Below are 25,042 nucleotides of genomic sequence, written 5' to 3'. Positions count from 1 at the left end.
CCGCTGAGGTAACTACCGTGTTAATATAGTCTGTAGTCTACTGTCCTGCCAGCTACCGCTGAGGTAACTACCCTGTTAATATAGTCTGTAGTCTACTGTCCTGCCAGCTACCGCTGAGGTAACTACCGTGTTAATATAGTCTGTAGTCTACTGCCCTGCCAGCTACCGCTGAGGTAACTACCGTGTTAATATAGTCTGTAGTCTACTGTCCTGCCAGCTACCGCTGAGGTAACTACCGTGTTAATATAGTCTGTAGTCTACTGTCCTGCCAGCTACCGCTGAGGTAACTACCGTGTTAATATAGTCTGTAGTCTACTGTCCTGCCAGCTACCGCTGAGGTAACTACCGTGTTAATATAGTCTGTAGTCTACTGTCCTGCCAGCTACCGCTGAGGTAACTACCATGTTAATATAGTCTGTAGTCTACTGTCCTGCCAGCTACCGCTGAGGTAACTACCGTGTTAATATAGTCTGTAGTCTACTGTCCTGCCAGCAACCGCTGAGGTAACTACCGTGTTAATATAGTCTGTAGTCTGCTGTCCTGCCAGCTACCGCTGAGGTAACTACCGTGTTAATATAGTCTGTAGTCTACTGTCCTGCCAGCTACCGCTGAGGTAACTACCGTGTTAATATAGTCTGGAGTCTACTGTCCTGCCAGCTACCGCTGAGGTAACTACCGTGTTAATATAGTCTGTAGTCTACTGTCCTGCCAGCTACCGCTGAGGTAACTACCATGTTAATATAGTCTGTAGTCTACTGTCCTGCCAGCTACCGCTGAGGTAACTACCGTGTTAATATAGTCTGGAGTCTACTGTCCTGCCAGCTACCGCTGAGGTAACTACCGTGTTAATATAGTCTGTAGTCTACTGTCCTGCCAGCTACCGCTGAGGTAACTACCATGTTAATATAGTCTGTAGTCTACTGTCCTGCCAGCTACCGCTGAGGTAACTACCATGTTAATATAGTCTGGAGTCTACTGTCCTGCCAGCTACCGCTGAGGTAACTACCATGTTAATATAGTCTGTAGTCTACTGTCCTGCCAGCTACCGCTGAGGTAACTACCGTGATAATATAGTCTGGAGTCTACTGTCCTGCCAGCTACCGCTGAGGTATCTACCGTGATAATATAGTCTGGAGTCAACTGTCCTGCCAGCTACCGCTGAGGTAACTACCGTGTTAATATAGTCTGTAGTCTACTGTCCTGCCAGCTACCGCTGAGGTAACTACCGTGTTAATATAGTCTGTAGTCTACTGTCCTGCCAGCTACCGATGAGGTAACTACCGTGTTAATATAGTCTGTAGTCTGCTGTCCTGCCAGCTACCGCTGAGGTAACTACCGTGTTAATATAGTCTGGAGTCTACTGTCCTGCCAGCTACCACTGAGGTAACTACCGTGTTAATATAGTCTGGACTCTACTGTCCTGCCAGCTACCGCTGAGGTAACTACCTTGTTAATATAGTCTGTAGTCTACTGTCCTGCCAGCTACCGCTGAGGTAACTACCGTGTTAATATAGTCTGTAGTCTACTGTCCTGCCAGCTACCGCTGAGGTAACTACCGTGTTAATATAGTCTGTAGTCTACTGTCCTGCCAGCTACCGCTGAGGTAACTACCGTGTTAATATAGTCTGTAGTCTACTGTCCTGCCAGCTACCGCTGAGGTAACTACCGTGTTAATATAGTCTGTAGTCTACTGTCCTGCCAGCTACCGCTGAGGTAACTACCGTGTTAATATAGTCTGTAGTCTACTGTCCTGCCAGCTACCGCTGAGGTAACTACCGTGTTAATATAGTCTGTAGTCTACTGTCCTGCCAGCTACCGCTGAGGTAACTACCGTGTTAATATAGTCTGTAGTCTACTGTCCTGCCAGCTACCGCTGAGGTAACTACCGTGTTAATATAGTCTGTAGTCTACTGTCCTGCCAGCTACCGCTGAGGTAACTACCGTGTTAATATAGTCTGTAGTCTACTGTCCTGCCAGCTACCGCTGAGGTAACTACCGTGTTAATATAGTCTGTAGTCTACTGTCCTGCCAGCTACCGCTGAGGTAACTACCGTGTTAATATAGTCTGTAGTCTACTGTCCTGCCAGCTACCGCTGAGGTAACTACCGTGTTAATATAGTCTGTAGTCTACTGTCCTGCCAGCTACCGCTGAGGTAACTACCGTGTTAATATAGTCTGTAGTCTACTGTCCTGCCAGCTACCGCTGAGGTAACTACCGTGTTAATATAGTCTGTAGTCTACTGTCCTGCCAGCTACCGCTGAGGTAACTACCATGTTAATACAGTCTGTAGTCCACTGTCCTGCCAGCTACCGCTGAGGTAACTACCGTGTTAATATAGTCTGTAGTCTACTGTCCTGCCAGCTACCGCTGAGGTAACTACCATGTTAATATAGTCTGTAGTCTACTGTCCTGCCAGCTACCGCTGAGGTAACTACGTGTTAATATAGTCTGTAGTCTACTGTCCTGCCAGCTACCGCTGAGGTAACTACCACGTTAATATAGTCTGTAGTCTACTGTCCTGCCAGCTACCGCTGAGGTAACTACCACGTTAATATAGTCTGTAGTCTGCTGTCCTGCCAGCTACCGCTGAGGTAACTACCGTGTTAATATAGTCTGTAGTCTACTGTCCTGCCATCTACCGCTGAGGTAACTACCATGTTAATATAGTCTGGAGTCTACTGTCCTGCCAGCTACCGCTGAGGTAACTACCATGTTAATATAGTCTGTAGTCTACTGTCCTGCCAGCTACCGCTGAGGTAACTACCATGTTAATATAGTCTGTAGTCTACTGTCCTGCCAGCTACCGCTGAGGTAACTACCATGTTAATATAGTCTGTAGTCTGCTGTCCTGCCAGCTACCGCTGAGGTAACTACCGTGTTAATATAGTCTGTAGTCTACTGTCCTGCCAGCTACCGCTGAGGTAACTACCATGATAATATAGTCTGGAGTCTACTGTCCTGCCAGCTACCGCTGAGGTAACTACCGTGTTAATATAGTCTGTAGTCTACTGTCCTGCCAGCTACCGCTGAGGTAACTACCATGTTAATATAGTCTGTAGTCTACTGTCCTGCCAGCTACCGTTGAGGTAACTACCATGTTAATATAGTCTGTAGTCTACTGTCCTGCCAGCTACCGCTGAGGTAACTACCGTGTTAATATAGTCTGTAGTCTATTGTCCTGCCAGCTACCGCTGAGGTAACTACCGTGTTAATATAGTCTGTAGTCTACTGTCCTGCCAGCTACCGCTGAGGTAACTACCGTGTTAATATAGTCTGTAGTCTACTGTCCTGCCAGCTACCGCTGAGGTAACTACCGTGTTAATATAGTCTGTAGTCTACTGTCCTGCCAGCTACCGCTGAGGTAACTACCGTGTTAATATAGTCTGTAGTCTACTGTCCTGCCAGCTACCGCTGAGGTAACTACCGTGTTAATATAGTCTGTAGTCTACTGTCCTGCCAGCTACCGCTGAGGTAACTACCGTGTTAATATAGTCTGTAGTCTACTGTCCTGCCAGCTACCGCTGAGGTAACTACCGTGTTAATATAGTCTGTAGTCTACTGTCCTGCCATCTACCGCTGAGGTAACTACCGTGTTAATATAGTCTGTAGTCTACTGTCCTGCCAGCTACCGCTGAGGTAACTACCGTGTTAATATAGTCTGTAGTCTACTGTCCTGCCAGCTACCGCTGAGGTAACTACCGTGTTAATATAGTCTGTAGTCTAATGTCCTGCCAGCTACCGCTGAGGTAACTACCGTGTTAATATAGTCTGTAGTCTACTGTCCTGCCAGCTACCGCTGAGGTAACTACCGTGTTAATATAGTCTGTAGTCTACTGTCCTGCCAGCTACCGCTGAGGTAACTACCGTGTTAATATAGTCTGTAGTCTACTGTCCTGCCAGCTACCGCTGAGGTAACTACCATGTTAATATAGTCTGTAGTCTACTGTCCTGCCAGCTACCGCTGAGGTAACTACCGTGTTAATATAGTCTGGACTCTACTGTCCTGCCAGCTACCGCTGAGGTAACTACCGTGTTAATATAGTCTGTAGTCTACTGTCCTGCCAGCTACCGCTGAGGTAACTACCGTGTTAATATAGTCTGTAGTCTACTGTCCTGCCAGCTACCGCTGAGGTAACTACCGTGTTAATATAGTCTGTAGTCTACTGTCCTGCCAGCTACCGCTGAGGTAACTACCGTGTTAATATAGTCTGTAGTCTACTGTCCTGCCAGCTACCGCTGAGGTAACTACCGTGTTAATATAGTCTGTAGTCTATTGTCCTGCCAGCTACCGCTGAGGTAACTACCGTGTTAATATAGTCTGTAGTCTACTGTCCTGCCAGCTACCGCTGAGGTAACTACCGTGTTAATATAGTCTGTAGTCTACTGTCCTGCCAGCTACCACTGAGGTAACTACCCTGTTAATATAGTCTGTAGTCTACTGCCCTGCCAGCTACCGCTGAGGTAACTACCGTGTTAATATAGTCTGTAGTCTACTGTCCTGCCAGCTACCGTTGAGGTAACTACCCTGTTAATATAGTCTGTAGTCTGCTGTCCTGCCAGCTACCGCTGAGGTACCTACCGTGTTAATATAGTCTGTAGTCTACTGCCCTGCCAGCTACCGCTGAGGTAACTACCGTGTTAATATAGTCTGTAGTCTACTGTCCTGCCAGCTACCGCTGAGGTAACTACCGTGTTAATATAGTCTGTAGTCTACTGTCCTGCCAGCTACCGCTGAGGTAACTACCGTGTTAATATAGTCTGTAGTCTACTGTCCTGCCAGCTACCGCTGAGGTAACTACCGTGTTAATATAGTCTGTAGTCTACTGTCCTGCCAGCTACCGCTGAGGTAACTACCACGTCTAGGAAGGATATGACATGTGTTGGTAGAGTTGAATTACAGGACAGGAAATGTTTAAGAACGGTGTTTGGTATATGTGGAAGAGTTTAGAAGACATATTAATTGACTTGTGATACAACACATGTATAAAACACTAACTCCCCCCTCTTCCTCCCCCTCCTCCCTCTCCTCCCCATCCTCCCCACTCCTCCTCCCCCTCCTCCTCCTCCCCTTCCTACCCCTCCTCCCCGTCCTCCTCCCCTCCCTCCCCCTCCTCCTCCCCCCCCAGGAGGCCCAGGTGTTACTTGCCAGGTACAGGGGTGTGATGTGTAGCGTCCTGGAGGACAGCAGATTGGCTAGATTACAGCTGGAGGGCGGAGCCAACCTGTCCCGCCTCCGTAAAGAGGAAACCAGTGTCAGCCTCAGCGACGACTACAGGTAATGGTTTCGGTCGTTAGCGCTGGGATATGGACCTTTATGGGCGACCCGAACAGATTCACATAGCAATATGAGTTATAGATCTGTCATTGTCATTGAAAGTCTAAGAAGTGGTATATCTGTTCTATTCCTGTGCTTCCTGTTCTTCAGTTTTATTTTTGGCGTCTTTTACTTTCGGTTTTGTTCACCAGCTTCAAACAGCTGATAATACAATATGTTTGGTTATTGAAAATATATTTCACAGCGGTTTAGATGGTACAATGATTCTCTACACTAGACTTGCTTGTTTTGTCACACATAAACTGAAATAAGGGGAACTATTATAATTTTATCAACCGGGAAATGACGGAGCGATTTCTGCACATTGCACCTTTAAAGATACACTTGTATCCACAGCAACTTGACACATGTATATAGCCCAGCACCATTCTCCAACCAACGCTCTCTCCTCTCCTCTATATTCTCCCTCATTCCCTTAGTCCAACCTCCCTCTCCTCCATTTCCCCTCTCTCCTCGTCTCTCTCCTCTCCTCCATTTCCCCTCTCTCCTCTCCTCCATTTCCCCTCTCTCCTCATCTCTCTCCTCTCCTCCATTTCCCCTCTCTCCTCTCTCGCTCCTCTCCTCCATCTCCCCTCTCTCCTCTCCTCCATTCCCCCTCTCTCCTCCTCTCTCCTAACCTCCATTCCCCCTCTCTCCCCTCTCTCCTCTCCTCCATTCCCCCTCTCTCCTCTCCTCCATTCCCCCTCTCTCTCTCCTGTCCTCCATTCCCCCTCTCTCCCCTCTCTCCTCCATTTCCTCTCTCCTCTTTCTCTCCTCTCCTCCATTTCCCCTCTCTCCTCTCTCTCTCCTTTCCTCCCTCTCCCCTCTCTCCTCTCCTCCATTCCCCCTCTCTCCTCCTCTCCTCTCCTCCATTCCCCCTCTCTCCTCTCTCCTCCTCTCCTCCATTCCCCCTCTCTCCTCTCTCCTCTCCTCCATTCCCCCTCTCTCCTCGTCTCTCTCCTCTCCTCCATTTCCCCTCTCTCTCTCCTCTCCTCCATCTCCCCTCTCTCCTCTCCTCCATTCCCCCTCTCTCCTCTCCTCCATTTCCCCTCTCTCCTCTCTCTCTCCTGTCCTCCATTTCCCCTCTCTCCTGTCCTCCATTTCCTCTCTCCTCTTTCTCTCCTCTCCTCCATTTCCCCTCTCTCCTCTTTCTCTCCTCTCCTCCATTTCCCCTCTCTCCTCTCTCTCTCCTTTCCTCCCTCTCCCCTCTCTCTTCTCCTCCATTCCCCCTCTCTCCTCTTTCTCTCTCCTCCTCCATTTCCCCTCTCTCCTCTCCTCCATTCCCCCTCTCTCCTCTTTCTCTCTCCTCCTCCATTTCCCCTCTCTCCTCTCCTCCATTCCCCCTCTCTCCTCCTCTCTCCTCTCCTCCATTCCCCCTCTCTCCTCTCCTCCATTTCCCCTCTCTCCTCTCCTCCATTCCCCCTCTCTCCTCTCCTCCATTTCCCCTCTCTCCTCTCCTACATTCCCCCTCTCTCCTCCTCTCTCTCCTCGTTTGTTTGTCAGTATTTGTGGTCCAGTACGTCTCCATCTGGATCCAGGGGTTGTTCAATGGGACAGAGAACTGCTGAGGAATGTTCTAGTGCCTTTGCCAATTCGTTGATATACAGTGGGGAGAACAAGTATTTGATACACTGCCGATTTTGCAGGTTTTCCTACTTACAAAGCATGTAGAGGTCTGTAATTTTTATTTATTAAGGTTTATTTATTAAGGTTTCTGTACCAAATATTAAGTTCTGCTTTTCTGATGTATCAAATACTTGATGTCATGCAATAAAATGCAAATTAATTACTTAAAAATCATACAATGTGATTTTCTGGATTTTTGTTTTAGATTCCGTCTCTCACAGTTGAAGTGTACCTATGATAAAAATTACAGACCTCTACATGCTTTGTAAGTAGGAAAACCTGCAAAATCGGCAGTGTGTCAAATACTTGTTCTCCCCACTGTATATGTGTTGAAGAGGGTGGGGCTCAAGCTGCATCCCTGTCTCACTCCACGGCCCTGTGGAAAGAAATTTGTGTGTTTTTTTTGCCTATTTTAACCGCACACTTGTTGTTTGTGTACATGGATTTTATAACGTTGTATGTTTTTCCCCGAACACCACTTTCCATAAGTTTATACAGCAGGCCCTCATGTCAAATTGAGTCGAAGGCTCTTCTTTTAAATCAACAAAGCATGAGAAGACTTTGCCTTTGTTTTGGTTTGTTTGTTTATCAATTAGGGTGTGCAGGGTGAATACGTGGTCTGTCGTACGGCAATTTGGTAAAAAGCCAATTTGACATTTGCTCAGTACATTGTTTTCACTGAGGAAATGTATGAGTCTGTCTCTCGCTCTCTCTCCGTCTCTTTCTCTCTCTTTCTCTGTCTCTCTCTTTCTCTCTTTCTCTGTCTCTCTCTCTCTCTCTCTTTCTCTGTCTCTTTCTCTCCCTCCCTCTCTCTCTCTCTCTCTCTCTCTCTCTCTCTCTCTCTCTCTCTCTCTCTTTCTCTCTCTCTCTCTCTCTCTCTGTGTATCTGTGTCTGTCTCTCTCTCTCCTGTCTCTCATCTAAGGTGTCTCTGGCCTTTATCATACATTTTAAATGTCTCCTGTGTTGTCTTAATGTCTCCTGTTGTCTTAATGTCTCATGTTGTCTTAATGTCTCCTGTTGTCTTAATGTCTCCTGTTGTCTTAATGTCTCCTGTTGTCTTAATGTCTCCTGTTGTCTTAATGTCTCATGTTGTCTTAATGTCTCCTGTTGTCTTAATGTCTCCTGTGTGTCTTAATGTCTCCTGTGTGTCTTAACGTCTCCTGTTGTCTTAACGTCTCCTGTTGTCTTAATGTCTCCTGTGTGTCTTAATGTCTCCTGTTGTCTTAATGTCTCCTGTGTGTCTTAATGTCTCCTGTTGTCTTAATGTCTCATGTGTGTCTTAATGTCTCCTGTGTTGTCTTAATGTCTCCTGTGTGTATTAATGTCTCCTGTTGTCTTAATGTCTCCTGTTGTCTTAATGTCTCCTGTTGTCTTAATGTCTCCTGTTGTCTTAATGTCTCCTGTGTGTCTTAATGTCTCCTGTTGTCTTAATGTCTCCTGTTGTCTTAATGTCTCCTGTTGTCTTAATGTCTCCTGTGTGTCTTAATGTCTCCTGTTGTCTTAATGTCTCCTGTTGTCTTAATGTCTCATGTTGTCTTAATGTCTCCTGTTGTCTTAATGTCTCCTGTGTGTCTTAATGTCTCCTGTGTGTCTTAACGTCTCCTGTGTGTCTTAACGTCTCCTGTTGTCTTAATGTCTCATGTGTGTCTTAATGTCTCCTGTGTTGTCTTAATGTCTCCTGTGTTGTCTTAATGTCTCCTGTTGTCTTAATGTCTCCTGTTGTCTTAATGTCTCCTGTTGTCTTAATGTCTCCTGTTGTCTTAATGTCTCCTGTGTGTCTTAATGTCTCCTGTTGTCTTAATGTCTCCTGTTGTCTTAATGTCTCCTGTTGTCTTAATGTATCCTGTTGTCTTAATGTATCCTGTTGTCTTAATGTATCCTGTGTGTCTTAATGGCTCCTGTGTGTCTTAATGGCTCCTGTGTGTCTTAATGTCTCCTGTGTGTCTTAATGTCTCCTGTTGTCTTAATGTCTCCTGTTGTCTTAATGTCTCCTGTGTGTCTTACTGTCTCCTGTGTGTCTTAATGTCTCCTGTTGTATTAATGTCTCCTGTGTGTCTTAATGTCTCCTGTGTGTCTTAATGTCTCCTGTGTGTCTTAATGTCTCCTGTGTTGTTTTAATGTCTCCTGTGTGTCTTAATGTCTCCTGTGTGTCTTAATGTCTCCTGTTGTCTTAATGTCTCCTGTGTGTCTTAATGTCTCCTGTGTGTCTTAATGTCTCCTGTGTGTCTTAATGTCTCCTGTGTGTCTTAATGTCTCCTGTGTTGTCTTAATGTCTCCTGTGTTGTCTTAATGTCTCCTGTGTGTCTTAATGTCTCCTGTGTGTCTTAATGTCTCCTGTGTGTCTTAATGTCTCCTGTTGTCTTAATGTCTCCTGTTGTCTTAATGTCTCCTGTGTGTCTTAATGTCTCCTGTTGTCTTAATGTCTCCTGTTGTCTTAATGTCTCCTGTTGTCTTAATGTCTCCTGTTGTCTTAATGTCTCCTGTTGTCTTAATGTCTCCTGTTGTCTTAATGTCTCCTGTGTGTCTTAATGTCTCCTGTGTGTCTTAATGTCTCCTGTGTGTCTTAATGTCTCCTGTGTGTCTTAATGTCTCCTGTGTGTCTTAATGTCTCCTGTGTTGTCTTAATGTCTCCTGTTGTCTTAATGTCTCCTGTTGTCTTAATGTCTCATGTTGTCTTAATGTCTCCTGTGTGTCTTAATGTCTCCTGTTGTCTTAATGTGTCTTAATGTCTCCTGTTGTCTTAATGTCTCATGTTGTCTTAATGTCTCCTGTTGTCTTAATGTCTCCTGTTGTCTTAATGTCTCCTGTTGTCTTAATGTCTCATGTTGTCTTAATGTCTCCTGTTGTCTTAATGTCTCCTGTTGTCTTAATGTGTCTTAATGTCTCCTGTTGTCTTAATGTCTCCTGTTGTCTTAATGTCTCCTGTGTGTCTTAATGTCTCCTGTGTGTCTTAATGTCTCCTGTGTTGTCTTAATGTCTCCTGTGTTGTCTTAATGTCTCCTGTTGTCTTAATGTCTCCTGTGTGTCTTAATGTCTCCTGTGTGTCTTAATGTCTCCTGTGTGTCTTAATGTCTCCTGTGTGTCTTAATGGCTCCTGTGTGTCTTAATGGCTCCTGTGTGTCTTAATGGCTCCTGTGTGTCTTAATGTCTCCTGTGTGTCTTAATGTCTCCTGTGTGTCTTAATGTCTCCTGTTGTCTTAATGTCTCCTGTTGTCTTAATGTCTCCTGTTGTCTTAACGTCTCCTGTGTGTATTAATGTCCCCTGTTGTCTTAATGTCTCCTGTGTGTATTAATGTCTCCTGTTGTATTAATGTCTCCTGTTGTCTTAATGTCTCCTGTGTGTCTTAATGTCTCCTGTTGTATTAATGTCTCCTGTGTGTCTTAATGTCTCATGTTGTCTTAATGTCTCCTGTTGTCTTAATGTCTCCTGTGTGTCTTAATGTCTCCTGTGTGTCTTAATGTCTCCTGTTGTCTTAATGTCTCCTGTTGTATTAATGTCTCCTGTTGTCTTAATGTCTCCTGTGTGTCTTAATGTCTCCTGTGTTGTCTTAATGTCTCCTGTTGTCTTAATGTCTCCTGTGTGTCTTAATGTCTCCTGTTGTCTTAATGTCTCCTGTTGTCTTAATGTCTCCTGTGTGTCTTAATGTCTCCTGTTGTCTTAATGTCTCCTGTTGTCTTAATGTCTCCTGTTGTCTTAATGTCTCATGTTGTCTTAATGTCTCCTGTGTTGTCTTAATGTCTCCTGTGTTGTCTTAATGTCTCCTGTGTTGTCTTAATGTCTCCTGTGTGTCTTAATGTCTCCTGTGTGTCTTAATGTCTCCTGTGTTGTCTTAATGTCTCCTGTTGTCTTAATGTCTCCTGTTGTCTTAATGTCTCCTGTGTTGTCTTAATGTCTCCTGTGTTGTCTTAATGTCTCCTGTGTGTCTTAATGTCTCCTGTGTGTCTTAATGTCTCTTGTGTGTCTTAATGTCTCCTGTTGTCTTAATGTCTCCTGTTGTCTTAATGTCTCCTGTGTGTCTTAATGTCTCCTGTTGTCTTAATGTCTCCTGTGTGTCTTAATGTCTCCGTGTTATGTCTACACCCATAGGGAATCATTAGGGTGGTCACCAGCTAGCAGTGCTTCCCCCTGCTGTTATGTCATTAGGGACCCAGCCTATGTCTGTTGTCACCAGCTAGCAGTGCTTCCCCCTGCTGTTATGTCATTAGGGACCCAGCCTATGTCTGTGGTCACCAGCTAGCAGTGCTTCCCCCTGCTGTTATGTCATTAGGGACCCAGCCTATGTCTGTGGTCACCAGCTAGCAGTGTTTCCCCCTGCTGTTATGTCATTAGGGACCCAGCCTATGTCTGTGGTCACCAGCTAGCAGTGCTTCCCCCTGCTGTTATGTCATTAGGGACCCAGCCTATGTCTGTGGTCACCAGCTAGCAGTGCTTCCCCCTGCTGTTATGTCATTAGGGACCCAGCCTATGTCTGTTGTCACCAGCTAGCAGTGCTTCCCCCTGCTGTTATGTCATTAGGGACCCAGCCTATGTCTGTGGTCACCAGCTAGCAGTGCTTCCCCCTGCTGTTATGTCATTAGGGACCCAGCCTATGTCTGTGGTCACCAGCTAGCAGTGCTTCCCCCTGCTGTTATGTCATTAGGGACCCAGTCTATGTCTGTTGTCACCAGCTAGCAGTGCTTCCCCCTGCTGTTATGTCATTAGGGACCCAGCCTATGTCTGTTGTCACCAGCTAGCAGTGCTTCCCCCTGCTGTTATGTCATTAGGGACCCAGCCTATGTCTGTTGTCACCAGCTAGCAGTGCTTCCCCCTGCTGTTATGTCATTAGGGACCCAGTCTATGTCTGTTGTCACCAGCTAGCAGTGTTCCCCCCTGCTGTTATGTCATTAGGGACCCAGCCTATGTCTGTTGTCACCAGCTAGCAGTGCTTCCTCCTGCTGTTATGTCATTAGGGACCCAGCCTATGTCTGTGGTCACCAGCTAGCAGTGCTTCCCCCTGCTGTTATGTCATTAGGGACCCAGTCTATGTCTGTTGTCACCAGCTAGCAGTGCTTCCCCCTGCTGTTATGTCATTAGGGACCCAGCCTATGTCTGTTGTCACCAGCTAGCAGTGCTTCCCCCTGCTGTTATGTCATTAGGGACCCAGCCTATGTCTGTTGTCACCAGCTAGCAGTGCTTCCCCCTGCTGTTATGTCATTAGGGACCCAGCCTATGTCTGTTGTCACCAGCTAGCAGTGTTCCCCCTGCTGTTATGTCATTAGGGACCCAGCCTATGTCTGTTGTCACCAGCTAGCAGTGCTTCCCCCTGCTGTTATGTCATTAGGGACCCAGCCTATGTCTGTGGTCACCAGCTAGCAGTGCTTCCCCCTGCTGTTATGTCATTAGGGACCCAGCCTATGTCTGTTGTCACCAGCTAGCAGTGTTTCCCCCTGCTGTTATGTCATTAGGGACCCAGCCTATGTCTGTTGTCACCAGCTAGCAGTGCTTCCCCCTGCTGTTATGTCATTAGGGACCCAGCCTATGTCTGTGGTCACCAGCTAGCAGTGCTTCCCCCTGCTGTTATGTCATTAGGGACCCAGCCTATGTCTGTTGTCACCAGCTAGCAGTGTTCCCCCCTGCTGTTATGTCATTAGGGACCCAGCCTATGTCTGTGGTCACCAGCTAGCAGTGCTTCCCCCTGCTGTTATGTCATTAGGGACCCAGCCTATGTCTGTTGTCACCAGCTAGCAGTGTTCCCCCCTGCTGTTATGTCATTAGGGACCCAGCCTATGTCTGTTGTCACCAGCTAGCAGTGCTTCCCCCTGCTGTTATGTCATTAGGGACCCAGTCTATGTCTGTGGTCACCAGCTAGCAGTGCTTCCCCCTGCTGTTATGTCATTAGGGACCCAGCCTATGTCTGTGGTCACCAGCTAGCAGTGCTTCCCCCTGCTGTTATGTCATGATGTGATTCAGTCTACTTCCTTCCTGTGACTAACCCCTCTCCTGATCCCTCTCTGTCACCTCAGGCTCTGCCCGCCACACCCCTCCCATTGCTCAGGAATGTACTCTCCCTACCTGCTCCTGACTAGAGGGCATTTCCAACTCACTCAAACATGGGGGGGGGGGGGGTTCCCTCTAGTTCCTAACTTCTGGGGCCTTGCAGATAAATGCTTTTGATATGTTTATTTTTCCTGTGCTGGTGGGGTTGTCCGAGTCAGAGAAATGCTTTTGATATGTTTATTTTTCCTGTGCTGGTGGGGTTGTCCGAGTCAGAGAAATGCTTTTGATATGTTTATTTTTCCTGTGCTGGTGGGGTTGTCCGAGTCAGAGAAATGCTTTTGATATGTTTATTTTTCCTGTGCTGGTGGGGTTGTCCGAGTCAGAGAAATGCTTTGTCTGTGTATTGTGTCTTTGGGGTCAGTCTTAAAGGACCTGTGTCCTTGTTTTGGGAGGAAGTCAGGGCTTTATGAGGAGATCGGAGAGAACGGCATGGTGTGATGGACATGTAGGATGAATGGAGACATGACAACAGAAAGACTGAGGGACTTGTTTTGGTTCTGGTCGGCTGTAGGAGGAGTGGAGACATGACAACAGAAAGACTGAGGACTTGTTTTGGTTCTGGTCGGCTGTAGGAGGAGTGGAGACATGACAACAGAAAGACTGAGGACTTGTTTTGGTTCTGGTCAGCTACTCTTATGATAAGTACCATGGGATGTTTAGTGACCACAGAGAGTCAGGACACCCGTTTAACATCCCATCCAAAAGACAGCACCCTACACAGAGCAGTGTCCCCAATCACTGCCCTGGGGCATTGGGATCTTTGTTTAGACCAGAGGAAAGAGTGCCTCCTACTGGCCCTCCAACACCACTTCCAGCAGCATCTGGTCTCCCATCCAGGGACCGACCAGGACCAACCCTGCTTAGCTTCAGAGGCAAGACAGCAGTGGGATGCAGGGTGATATGCTGCTGTTATACAAACTGATAACAACCCCTAGTCTCATAGGGGTTGTTATGAGACCTGGTGTGTCAGTATGGGGTCGTATTGTTATAATTGTTATAATTATTATTATGTTATAATATCTACTGTGGTTATAGGGTTAGGGTTATAATATCTACTGTAGTTATAGGCCTGTGTTATAATATCTACTGTAGTTATAGACCTGTGTTATAATATCTACTGTAGTTATAGGCCTGTGTTATAATATCTACTGTAGTTATAGACCTGTGTTATAATATCTACTGTAGTTATAGGCCTGTGTTATAATATCTACTGTAGTTATAGACCTGTGTTATAATATCTACTGTAGACCTGTGTTATAATATCTACTGTAGTTATAGACCTGTGTTATAATATCTACTGTAGTTATAGGCCTGTGTTATAATATCTACTGTAGTTATAGACCTGTGTTATAATATCTACTGTAGTTATAGGCCTGTGTTATAATATCTACTGTAGTTATAGACCTGTGTTATAATATCTACTGTAGTTATAGACCTGTGTTATAATATCTACTGTAGTTATAGACCTGTGTTATAATATCTACTGTAGTTATAGGCCTGTGTTATAATATCTACTGTAGTTATAGGCCTGTGTTATAATATCTACTGTAGTTATAGACCTGTGTTATAATATCTACTGTAGGCCTGTGTTATAATATCTACTGTAGACCTGTGTTATAATATCTACTGTAGTTATAGACCTGTGTTATAATATCTACTGTAGTTATAGGCCTGTGTTATAATATCTACTGTAGTTATAGACCTGTGTTATAATATCTACTGTAGGCCTGTGTTATAATATCTACTGTAGGCCTGTGTTATAATATCTACTGTAGTTATAGGCCTGTGTTATAATATCTACTGTAGTTATAGACCTGTGTTATAATATATACTGTAGTTATAGGCCTGTGTTATAATATCTACTGTAGACCTGTGTTATAATATCTACTGTAGTTATAGGCCTGTGTTATAATATCTACTGTAGTTATAGGCCTGTGTTATAATATCTACTGTAGTTATAGACCTGTGTTATAATATCTACTGTAGTTATAGGCCTGTGTTATAATATCTACTGTAGTTATAGGCCTGTGTTATAATATCTACTGTAGACCTGTGTTATAATATCTACTGTAGACCTGTGTTATAATATCTACTGTGGTTATAGGGTTAGGGTTATAATATCTACTGTAGTTATAGACCTGTGTTATAATATCTACTGTAGTTATAGTCCTGTGTTATAATATCTACTGTAGTTATAGGCCTGTGTTATAATATCTACTGTAGTCCTGTGTTATAATATCTACTGTAGTTATAGACCTGTGTTATAATATATACTGTAGTTATAGACCTGTGTTATAATATCTACTGTAGACCTGTGTTATAATATCTACTGTAGTTATAGGCCTGTGTTATAATATCTACTGTAGTTATAGACTTGTGTTATAATATCTACTGTAGTTATAGACCTGTGTTATAATATCTACTGTAGTCCTGTGTTATAATATCTACTGTAGTTATAGACCTGTGTTATAATATCTACTGTAGTTATAGACCTGTGTTATAATATCTACTGTAGTTATAGACCTGTGTTATAATATCTACTGTAGTTATAGGCCTGTGTTATAATATCTACTGTAGTTATAGGCCTGTGTTATAATATCTACTGTAGTTATAGACCTGTGTTATAATATCTACTGTAGGCCTGTGTTATAATATCTACTGTAGACCTGTGTTATAATATCTACTGTAGTTATAGACCTGTGTTATAATATCTACTGTAGTTATAGGCCTGTGTTATAATATCTACTGTAGTTATAGACCTGTGTTATAATATCTACTGTAGGCCTGTGTTATAATATCTACTGTAGACCTGTGTTATAATATCTACTGTAGTTATAGGCCTGTGTTATAATATCTACTGTAGTTATAGGCCTGTGTTATAATATCTACTGTAGTTATAGACCTGTGTTATAATATCTACTGTAGTTATAGGCCTGTGTTATAATATCTACTGTAGTTATAGGCCTGTGTTATAATATCTACTGTAGACCTGTGTTATAATATCTACTGTAGTTATAGTCCTGTGTTATAATATCTACTGTAGTTATAGGCCTGTGTTATAATATCTACTGTAGTCCTGTGTTATAATATCTACTGTAGTTATAGACCTGTGTTATAATATATACTGTAGTTATAGACCTGTGTTATAATATCTACTGTAGACCTGTGTTATAATATCTACTGTAGTTATAGGCCTGTGTTATAATATCTACTGTAGTTATAGACTTGTGTTATAATATCTACTGTAGTTATAGACCTGTGTTATAATATCTACTGTAGTCCTGTGTTATAATATCTACTGTAGTTATAGACCTGTGTTATAATATCTACTGTAGACCTGTGTTATAATATCTACTGTAGTTATAGACCTGTGTTATAATATCTACTGTAGTTATAGGCCTGTGTTATAATATATACTGTAGTTATAGACCTGTGTTATAATATCTACTGTAGTTATAGACCTGTGTTATAATATCTACTGTAGTTATAGACCTGTGTTATAATATCTACTGTAGTTATAGGCCTGTGTTATAATATCTACTGTAGTTATAGGCCTGTGTTATAATATCTACTGTAGTTATAGACCTGTGTTATAATATCTACTGTAGACCTGTGTTATAATATCTACTGTAGCTATAGCCCTGTGTTATAATATCTACTGTAGTTATAGGCCTGTGTTATAATATATACTGTAGTTATAGACCTGTGTTATAATATCTACTGTAGACCTGTGTTATAATATCTACTGTAGTTATAGACCTGTGTTATAATATCTACTGTAGTTATAGACCTGTGTTATAATATCTACTGTAGTTATAGACCTGTGTTATAATATCTACTGTATAGGCCTGTGTTATAATATCTACTGTAGTTATAGGCCTGTGTTATAATATCTACTGTAGTTATAGGCCTGTGTTATAATATCTACTGTAGTTATAGACCTGTGTTATAATATCTACTGTAGTTATAGACCTGTGTTATAATATCTACTGTAGACCTGTGTTATAATATCTACTGTAGTTATAGGCCTGTGTTATATCTACTGTAGTTATAGGCCTGTGTTATAGTATATACTGTAGTTATAGGCCTGTGTTATAATATCTACTGTAGTTATAGACCTGTGTTATAATATCTACTGTAGTTATAGACCTGTGTTATAATATCTACTGTAGTTATAGGCCTGTGTTATAATATCTACTGTAGACCTGTGTTATAATATCTACTGTAGTTATAGGCCTGTGTTATAATATCTACTGTAGTTATAGGCCTGTGTTATAATATCTACTGTAGTTATAGGCCTGTGTTATAATATCTACTGTAGACCTGTGTTATAATATCTACTGTAGTTATAGTCCTGTGTTATAATATCTACTGTAGTTATAGGCCTGTGTTATAATATCTACTGTAGTCCTGTGTTATAATATCTACTGTAGTTATAGACCTGTGTTATAATATATACTGTAGTTATAGACCTGTGTTATAATATCTACTGTAGACCTGTGTTATAATATCTACTGTAGTTATAGGCCTGTGTTATAATATCTACTGTAGTTATAGACCTGTGTTATAATATCTACTGTAGTTATAGACCTGTGTTATAATATCTACTGTAGTCCTGTGTTATAATATCTACTGTAGTTATAGACCTGTGTTATAATATCTACTGTAGTTATAGACCTGTGTTATAATATCTACTGTAGTTATAGACCTGTGTTATAATATCTACTGTAGTTATAGACCTGTGTTATAATATCTACTGTAGTTATAGGCCTGTGTTATAATATCTACTGTAGTTATAGACCTGTGTTATAATATCTACTGTAGACCTGTGTTATAATATCTACTGTAGTTATAGACCTGTGTTATAATATCTACTGTATAGGCCTGTGTTATAATATCTACTGTAGTTATAGGCCTGTGTTATAATATCTACTGTAGTTATAGACCTGTGTTATAATATCTACTGTAGTTATAGACCTGTGTTATAATATCTACTGTAGTTATAGACCTGTGTTATAATATCTACTGTAGACCTGTGTTATAATATCTACTGTAGTTATAGGCCTGTGTTATAATATCTACTGTAGTTATAGACCTGTGTTATAATATCTACTGTAGTTATAGACCTGTGTTATAATATCTACTGTAGTTATAGACCTGTGTTATAGTATATACTGTAGTTATAGGCCTGTGTTATAATATCTACTGTAGGCCTGTGTTATAATATCTACTGTAGTTATAGACCTGTGTTATAATATATACTGTAGTTATAGACCTGTGTTATAATATCTACTGTAGTTATAGGCCTGTGTTATAATATCTACTGTAGTTATAGACCTGTGTTATAATATCTACTGTAGTTATAGACCTGTGTTATAATATCTACTGTAGTTATAGGCCTGTGTTATAATATCTACTGTAGTTATAGGCCTGTGTTATAATATCTACTGTAGTTATAGGCCTGTGTTATAATATCTACTGTAGTTATAGACCTGTGTTATAATATCTACTGTAGTTATAGGCCTGTGTTATAATATCTACTGTAGTTATAGACCTGTGTTATAATATATACTGTAGTTATAGGCCTGTGTTATAATATCTACTGTAGTTATAGACCTGTGTTATAATATATACTGTAGTTATAGACCTGTGTTATAATATCTACTGTAGTTATAGGCCTGTGTTATAATATATACTGTAGTTATAGGCCTGTGTTATAATATCTACTGTAGTTATAGACCTGTGTTATAATATCTACTGTAGTTATAGGCCTGTGTTATAATATCTACTGTAGACCTGTGTTATAATATCTACTGTAGTTATAGACCTGTGTTATAATATCTACTGTAGGCCTGTGTTATAATATCTACTGTATAGGCCTGTGTTATAATATCTACTGTAGTTATAGGCCTGTGTTATAATATCTACTGTAGTTATAGACCTGTGTTATAATATCTACTGTAGTTATAGGCCTGTGTTATAATATCTACTGTAGTTATAGGCCTGTGTTATAATATCTACTGTAGTTATAGACCTGTGTTATAATATCTACTGTAGTTATAGACCTGTGTTATAATATCTACTGTAGTTATAGGCCTGTGTTATAATATCTACTGTAGTTATAGACCTGTGTTATAATATCTACTGTAGTTATAGACCTGTGTTATAATAAAGTATGTCACTACTGGCGTTGTAGTCAAGGTCATCTCTACGACTCTCAGTGATCTCCATATGAAGCTTCTCTCTGTCCTACAAGGCCCCAGGTCGTAGCTGGATTATAACACACTATTGAACCGTCAATCCCCTACTGAGGAGACACACAGAGATCCAGACTCATTGTGTACCATTGATCCTCTACTGAGGAGACACACAGAGATCCAGACTCATTGTGTACCATTGATCCCCTACTGAGGAGACACACAGAGATCCAGACTCATTGTGAACCATTGATCCCCTACTGAGGAGACACACAGAGATCCAGACTCATTGTGTACCATTGATCCTCTACTGAGGAGACACACAGAGATCCAGACTCATTGTGTACCATTGATCCTCTACTGAGGAGACACACAGAGATCCAGACTCATTGTGTACCATTGATCCCCTACTGAGGAGACACACAGAGATCCAGACTCATTGTGTACCATTGATCCCCTACTGAGGAGACACACAGAGATCCAGACTCATTGTGTACCATTGATCCCCTACTGAGGAGACACACAGAGATCCAGACTCATTGTGTACCATTGATCCCCTACTGAGGAGACACACAGAGATCCAGACTCATTGTGAACCATTGATCCCCTACTGAGGAGACACACAGAGATCCAGACTCATTGTGTACCATTGATCCCCTACTGAGGAGACACACAGAGATCCAGACTCATTGTGTACCATTGATCCCCTACTGAGGAGACACACAGAGATCCAGACTCATTGTGTACCATTGATCCTCTACTGAGGAGACACACAGAGATCCAGACTCATTGTGTACCATTGATCCCCTACTGAGGAGACACACAGAGATCCAGACTCATTGTGTACCATTGATCCTCTACTGAGGAGACACACAGAGATCCAGACTCATTGTGTACCATTGATCCTCTACTGAGGAGACACACAGAGATCCAGACTCATTGTTTACCATTGATCCCCTACTGAGGAGACACACAGAGATCCAGACTCATTGTGTACCATTGATCCCCTACTGAGGAGACACACAGAGATCCAGACTCATTGTGAACCATTGATCCCCTACTGAGGAGACACACAGAGATCCAGACTCATTGTGTACCATTGATCCCCTACTGAGGAGACACACAGAGATCCAGACTCATTGTGTACCATTGATCCCCTACTGAGGAGACACACAGAGATCCAGACTCATTGTGTACCATTGATCCCCTACTGAGGAGACACACAGAGATCCAGACTCATTGTGTACCATTGATCCTCTACTGAGGAGACACACAGAGATCCAGACTCATTGTGTACCATTGATCCCCTACTGAGGAGACACACAGAGATCCAGACTCATTGTTTACCATTGATCCTCTACTGAGGAGACACACAGAGATCCAGACTCATTGTTTACCATTGATCCTCTACTGAGGAGACACACAGAGATCCAGACTCATTGTTTACCATTGATCCCCTACTGAGGAGATACACAGAGATCCAGACTCATTGTGTACCATTGATCCTCCATCAGCAGACTGACGGGACCCCTCGCCGTGGGTGTTTCTGCGCCTTGCATTTGTTTATGATTTACACACAGTCTCCATTTGAGGCTGTGAACAACTCCCTCCCACCCTCCCTGGCCCAGCCTATCAGATCCCACAGCCAAAACCAAAGCCCACTGTCTGTCCGTCTCAGTTGTGACAGTTCAGGAAGACGCCTTCCTAAGCCCATCCTTCTCTTTTTTCCTGGACAAAGCGATTGTGATTGACAGCCTGGTTCCAGTCAGCATGCCGCCAGACATTAGCATGACAACAGAACCCCTGCCGACCAGCCTGTCGCTAGGGCAGCACCACGCTGGTTCTACCGTTGCTGGGGCAACATGACAGTCAAGTCATTCTACACCAATTCACCGGAATAAAGTTGATTTGATTTTGTAGTTTTGTTGTGTGTGTCCCCTATCTCTGCCAGCAGGGGGCAGACAGAGTGTGTTCAGAAAGGAAAGGTGGGATACCTGGTCAGTTGTACAACTGAATGTATTCAACTGAAATGGTGTCTTCCGCATTTAACCCAAACCCCTGAATCAGAGAGGTGGGGGGGGGGGGGGGCTGCCATAATCGACATTCACGTCTTCGGCACCCGGGGAACAGTGGGTTAACTGCCTTGTTCAGGGGAACAGTGGGTTAACTGCCTTGTTCAGGGGAACAGTGGGTTAACTGCCTTGTTCAGGGGAACAGTGGGTTAACTGTCTTGTTCAGGGGAACAGTGGGTTAACTGCCTTGTTCAGGGGAACAGTGGGTTAACTGCCTTGTTCAGGGGAACGGTGGGTTAACTGCCTTGTTCAGGGGAACAGTGGGTTAACTGTCTTGTTCAGGGGAACAGTGGGTTAACTGCCTTGTTCAGGGGAACAGTGGGTTAACTGTCTTGTTCAGGGGAACAGTGGGTTAACTGCCTTGTTCAGGGGAACAGTGGGTTAACTGCCTTGTTCAGGGGAACAGTGGGTTAACTGTCTTGTTCAGGGGAACAGTGGGTTAACTGCCTTGTTCAGGGGAACAGTGGGTTAACTGCCTTGTTCAGGGAAACAGTGGGTTAACTGCCTTGTTCAGGGGAACAGTGGGTTAACTGCCTTGTTCAGGGGAACAGTGGGTTAACTGCCTTGTTCAGGGGAACAGTGGGTTAACTGCCTTGTTCAGGGAAACAGTGGGTTAACTGCCTTGTTCAGGGGAACAGTGGGTTAACTGTCTTGTTCAGGGGAACAGTGGGTTAACTGCCTTGTTCAGGGGAACAGTGGGTTAACTGCCTTGTTCAGGGGAACAGTGGGTTAACTGCCTTGTTCAGGGGAACAGTGGGTTAACTGCCTTGTTCAGGGGAACAGTGGATTAACTGCCTTGTTCAGGGGAACAGTGGGTTAACTGCCTTGTTCAGGGGAACAGTGGGTTAACTGCCTTGTTCAGGGGAACAGTGGGTTAACTGCCTTGTTCAGGGGAACGGTGGGTTAACTGCCTTGTTCAGGGGAACGGTGGGTTAACTGCCTTGTTCAGGGGAACAGTGGGTTAACTGCCTTGTTCAGGGGAACAGTGGGTTAACTGCCTTGTTCAGGGGAACAGTGGGTTAACTGCCTTGTTGAGGGGAACAGTGGGTTAACTGCCTTGTTGAGGGGAACAGTGGGTTAACTGCCTTGTTCAGGGGAACAGTGGGTTAACTGCCTTGTTCAGGGGAACAGTGGGTTAACTGCCTTGTTCAGGGGAACAGTGGGTTAACTGCCTTGTTCAGGGGAACAGTGGGTTAACTGCCTTGTTGAGGGGAACAGTGGGTTAACTGCCTTGTTGAGGGGAACAGTGGGTTAACTGCCTTGTTCAGGGGAACAGTGGGTTAACTGCCTTGTTGAGGGGAACAGTGGGTTAACTGCCTTGTTCAGGGGAACAGTGGGTTAACTGCCTTGTTCAGGGGAACAGTGGGTTAACTGCCTTGTTCAGGGGCAGAACGACAGATGTTTACCTTGGGGATTCGATCCAGCCACCCAGCAACCTTTCAGTTACTGACCCAACGCTCTAACCACTAGTCTACCTGCTGGTTACTAGTCCAACGCTCTAACCACTAGTCTACCTGCTGGTTACTAGTCCAACGCTCTAACCACTAACTGTTGTGTGTGAGTTGGGCTAACTGTTGTGTGTGAGTTGGTCTAACTGTTGTGCGTGAGTTGGGCTAACTGTTGTGTGTGAGTTGGGCTAACTGTTGTGTGAGTTGGTCTAACTGTTGTGTGTGAGTTGGGCTAACTGTTGTGTGTGAGTTGGTCTAACTGTTGTGTGTGAGTTGGTCTAACTGTTGTGTGTGAGTTGGGCTAACTGTTGTGTGTGAGTTGGACTAACTGTTGTGTGAGTTGGTCTAACTGTTGTGTGTGAGTTGGGCTAACTGTTGTGTGAGTTGGACTAACTGTTGTGCGTGAGTTGGACTAACTGTTGTGTGAGTTGGACTAACTGTTGTGCGTGAGTTGGGCTAACTGTTGTGTGTGAGTTGGGCTAACTGTTGTGTGTGAGTTGGGCTAACTGTTGTGTGTGAGTTGGGCTAACTGTTGTGTGTGAGTTGGTCTAACTGTTGTGTGTGAGTTGGTCTAACTGTTGTGTGTGTGAGTTGGTCTAACTGTTGTGTGTGAGTTGGTCTAACTGTTGTGTGTGAGTCGGTCTAACTGTTGTGTGTGAGTTGGACTAACTGTTGCGTGTGAGTTGGTCTAACTGTTGTGTGTGAGTTGGTCTAACTGTTGTGTGTGAGTTGGTCTAACTGTTGTGTGTGAGTTGGGCTAACTGTTGTGTGTGAGTTGGTCTAACTGTTGTGTGTGAGTTGGTCTAACTGTTGTGTGTGAGTTGGGCTAACTGTTGTGTGTGAGTTGGGCTAACTGTTGTGTGTGAGTTGGACTAACTGTTGTGTGTGAGTTGGGCTAACTGTTGTGTGTGAGTTGGTCTAACTGTTGTGTGTGAGTTGGTCTAACTGTTGTGTGTGAGTTGGGCTAACTGTTGTGTGTGAGTTGGGCTAACTGTTGTGTGTGAGTTGGACTAACTGTTGCGTGTGAGTTGGTCTAACTGTTGTGTGTGAGTTGGTCTAACTGTTGTGTGTGAGTTGGTCTAACTGTTGTGTGTGTGTGAGTTGGTCTAACTGTTGTGTGTGAGTTGGACTAACTGTTGTGTGTGAGTTGGTCTAACTGTTGTGTGTGTGAGTTGGTCTAACTGTTGTGTGTGTGTGAGTTGGTCTAACTGTTGTGTGTGAGTTGGTCTAACTGTTGTGTGTGAGTTGGTCTAACTGTTGCGTGTGAGTTGGTCTAACTGTTGTGTGAGTGTGAGTTGGTCTAACTGTTGTGTGTGAGTTGGACTAACTGTTGTGTGAGTGTGAGTTGGTCTAACTGTTGTGTGTGAGTTGGGCTAACTGTTGTGTGAGTGTGAGTTGGACTAACTGTTGTGTGAGTGTGAGTTGGTCTAACTGTTGTGTGTGAGTTGGTCTAACTGTTGTGTGTGAGTTGGTCTAACTGTTGTGTGAGTTGGTCTAACTGTTGTGTGTGAGTTGGTCTAACTGTTGTGTGTGAGTTGGTCTAACTGTTGTGTGTGAGTTGGTCTAACTGTTGTGTGTGAGTTGGGCTAACTGTTGTGTGAGTGTGAGTTGGTCTAACTGTTGTGTGTGAGTTGGACTAACTGTTGTGTGTGTGAGTTGGTCTAACTGTTGTGTGTGAGTTGGTCTAACTGTTGTGTGTGAGTTGGTCTAACTGTTGTGTGAGTTGGTCTAACTGTTGTGTGAGTTGGTCTAACTGTAGGGGAAACAGAGTATTGCTGTACAGTATAGCGTGAGGACAATGCAGTGTACTGTAATACTGGACTACAGTAGAGCCAGCTAGGGGCTATGAAGTCATGTTGTCGTCATCCACCCGGGCTTCAGCCCAGGCTTCCTTCACAATGTACTCAGTCAGTGTCTGCTGCTGGAGCCCTGAGCTAATGTTTCCTTAACAACACACACACACAACGGACAAGGAAGCAGATAGACACGGTAGAGTACACACACACACACACACACACACACACGCTGCTCTGTCACTCAAACCAGCTCATCCAATCAAAACTCTCATCTCTCATCCCTCAACTCAATCAAAACATCCAATCCCATGTCAATCAATTCAACTGGTGATCCAGTGAGATGTCAGCCTGCCCTGTCAGTCCGTGTCAGTGATGACCACAGTGTGCAGTAGTACCACAGAACGGCTCTGACTAGCATCAACTAAAGACAGCACTGAGGGGGGAAATATTTACTTTTCTTCAGAGAGGACGGTCGACATTACACTCTCATCTTTCCTCTACAGTTAAAACATCAGAAGTTTGATTTTGGTGAAAGATAGTCCTCTGAGTC

At 43.7% G+C, this 25,042-nt stretch overlaps 1 protein-coding gene across 1 annotated transcript in view; it reads left to right on the top strand.

The window, feature by feature from the left end:
• Nucleotides 1-5,127: 5,127 nt before the first annotated feature.
• Nucleotides 5,128-25,042, top strand: part of LOC120037830 (puratrophin-1-like) — a gene marked incomplete at both ends in the record, with an annotated part of 43,534 nt that continues 23,619 nt past the window's right edge. The window contains one exon of the mRNA XM_038983799.1: nucleotides 5,128-5,276. Coding sequence (XP_038839727.1) covers nucleotides 5,128-5,276 — 149 coding nt within the window. The remainder of the gene's footprint in view (nucleotides 5,277-25,042) is intronic.

This window comes from Salvelinus namaycush, unplaced genomic scaffold, assembly GCF_016432855.1.
Source record: "Salvelinus namaycush isolate Seneca unplaced genomic scaffold, SaNama_1.0 Scaffold1905, whole genome shotgun sequence".
NCBI lineage: Eukaryota > Metazoa > Chordata > Actinopteri > Salmoniformes > Salmonidae > Salvelinus > Salvelinus namaycush.
Note: the sequence above shows the minus strand (reverse complement) of the source record. Positions and strands in the feature narration are given on the sequence as shown.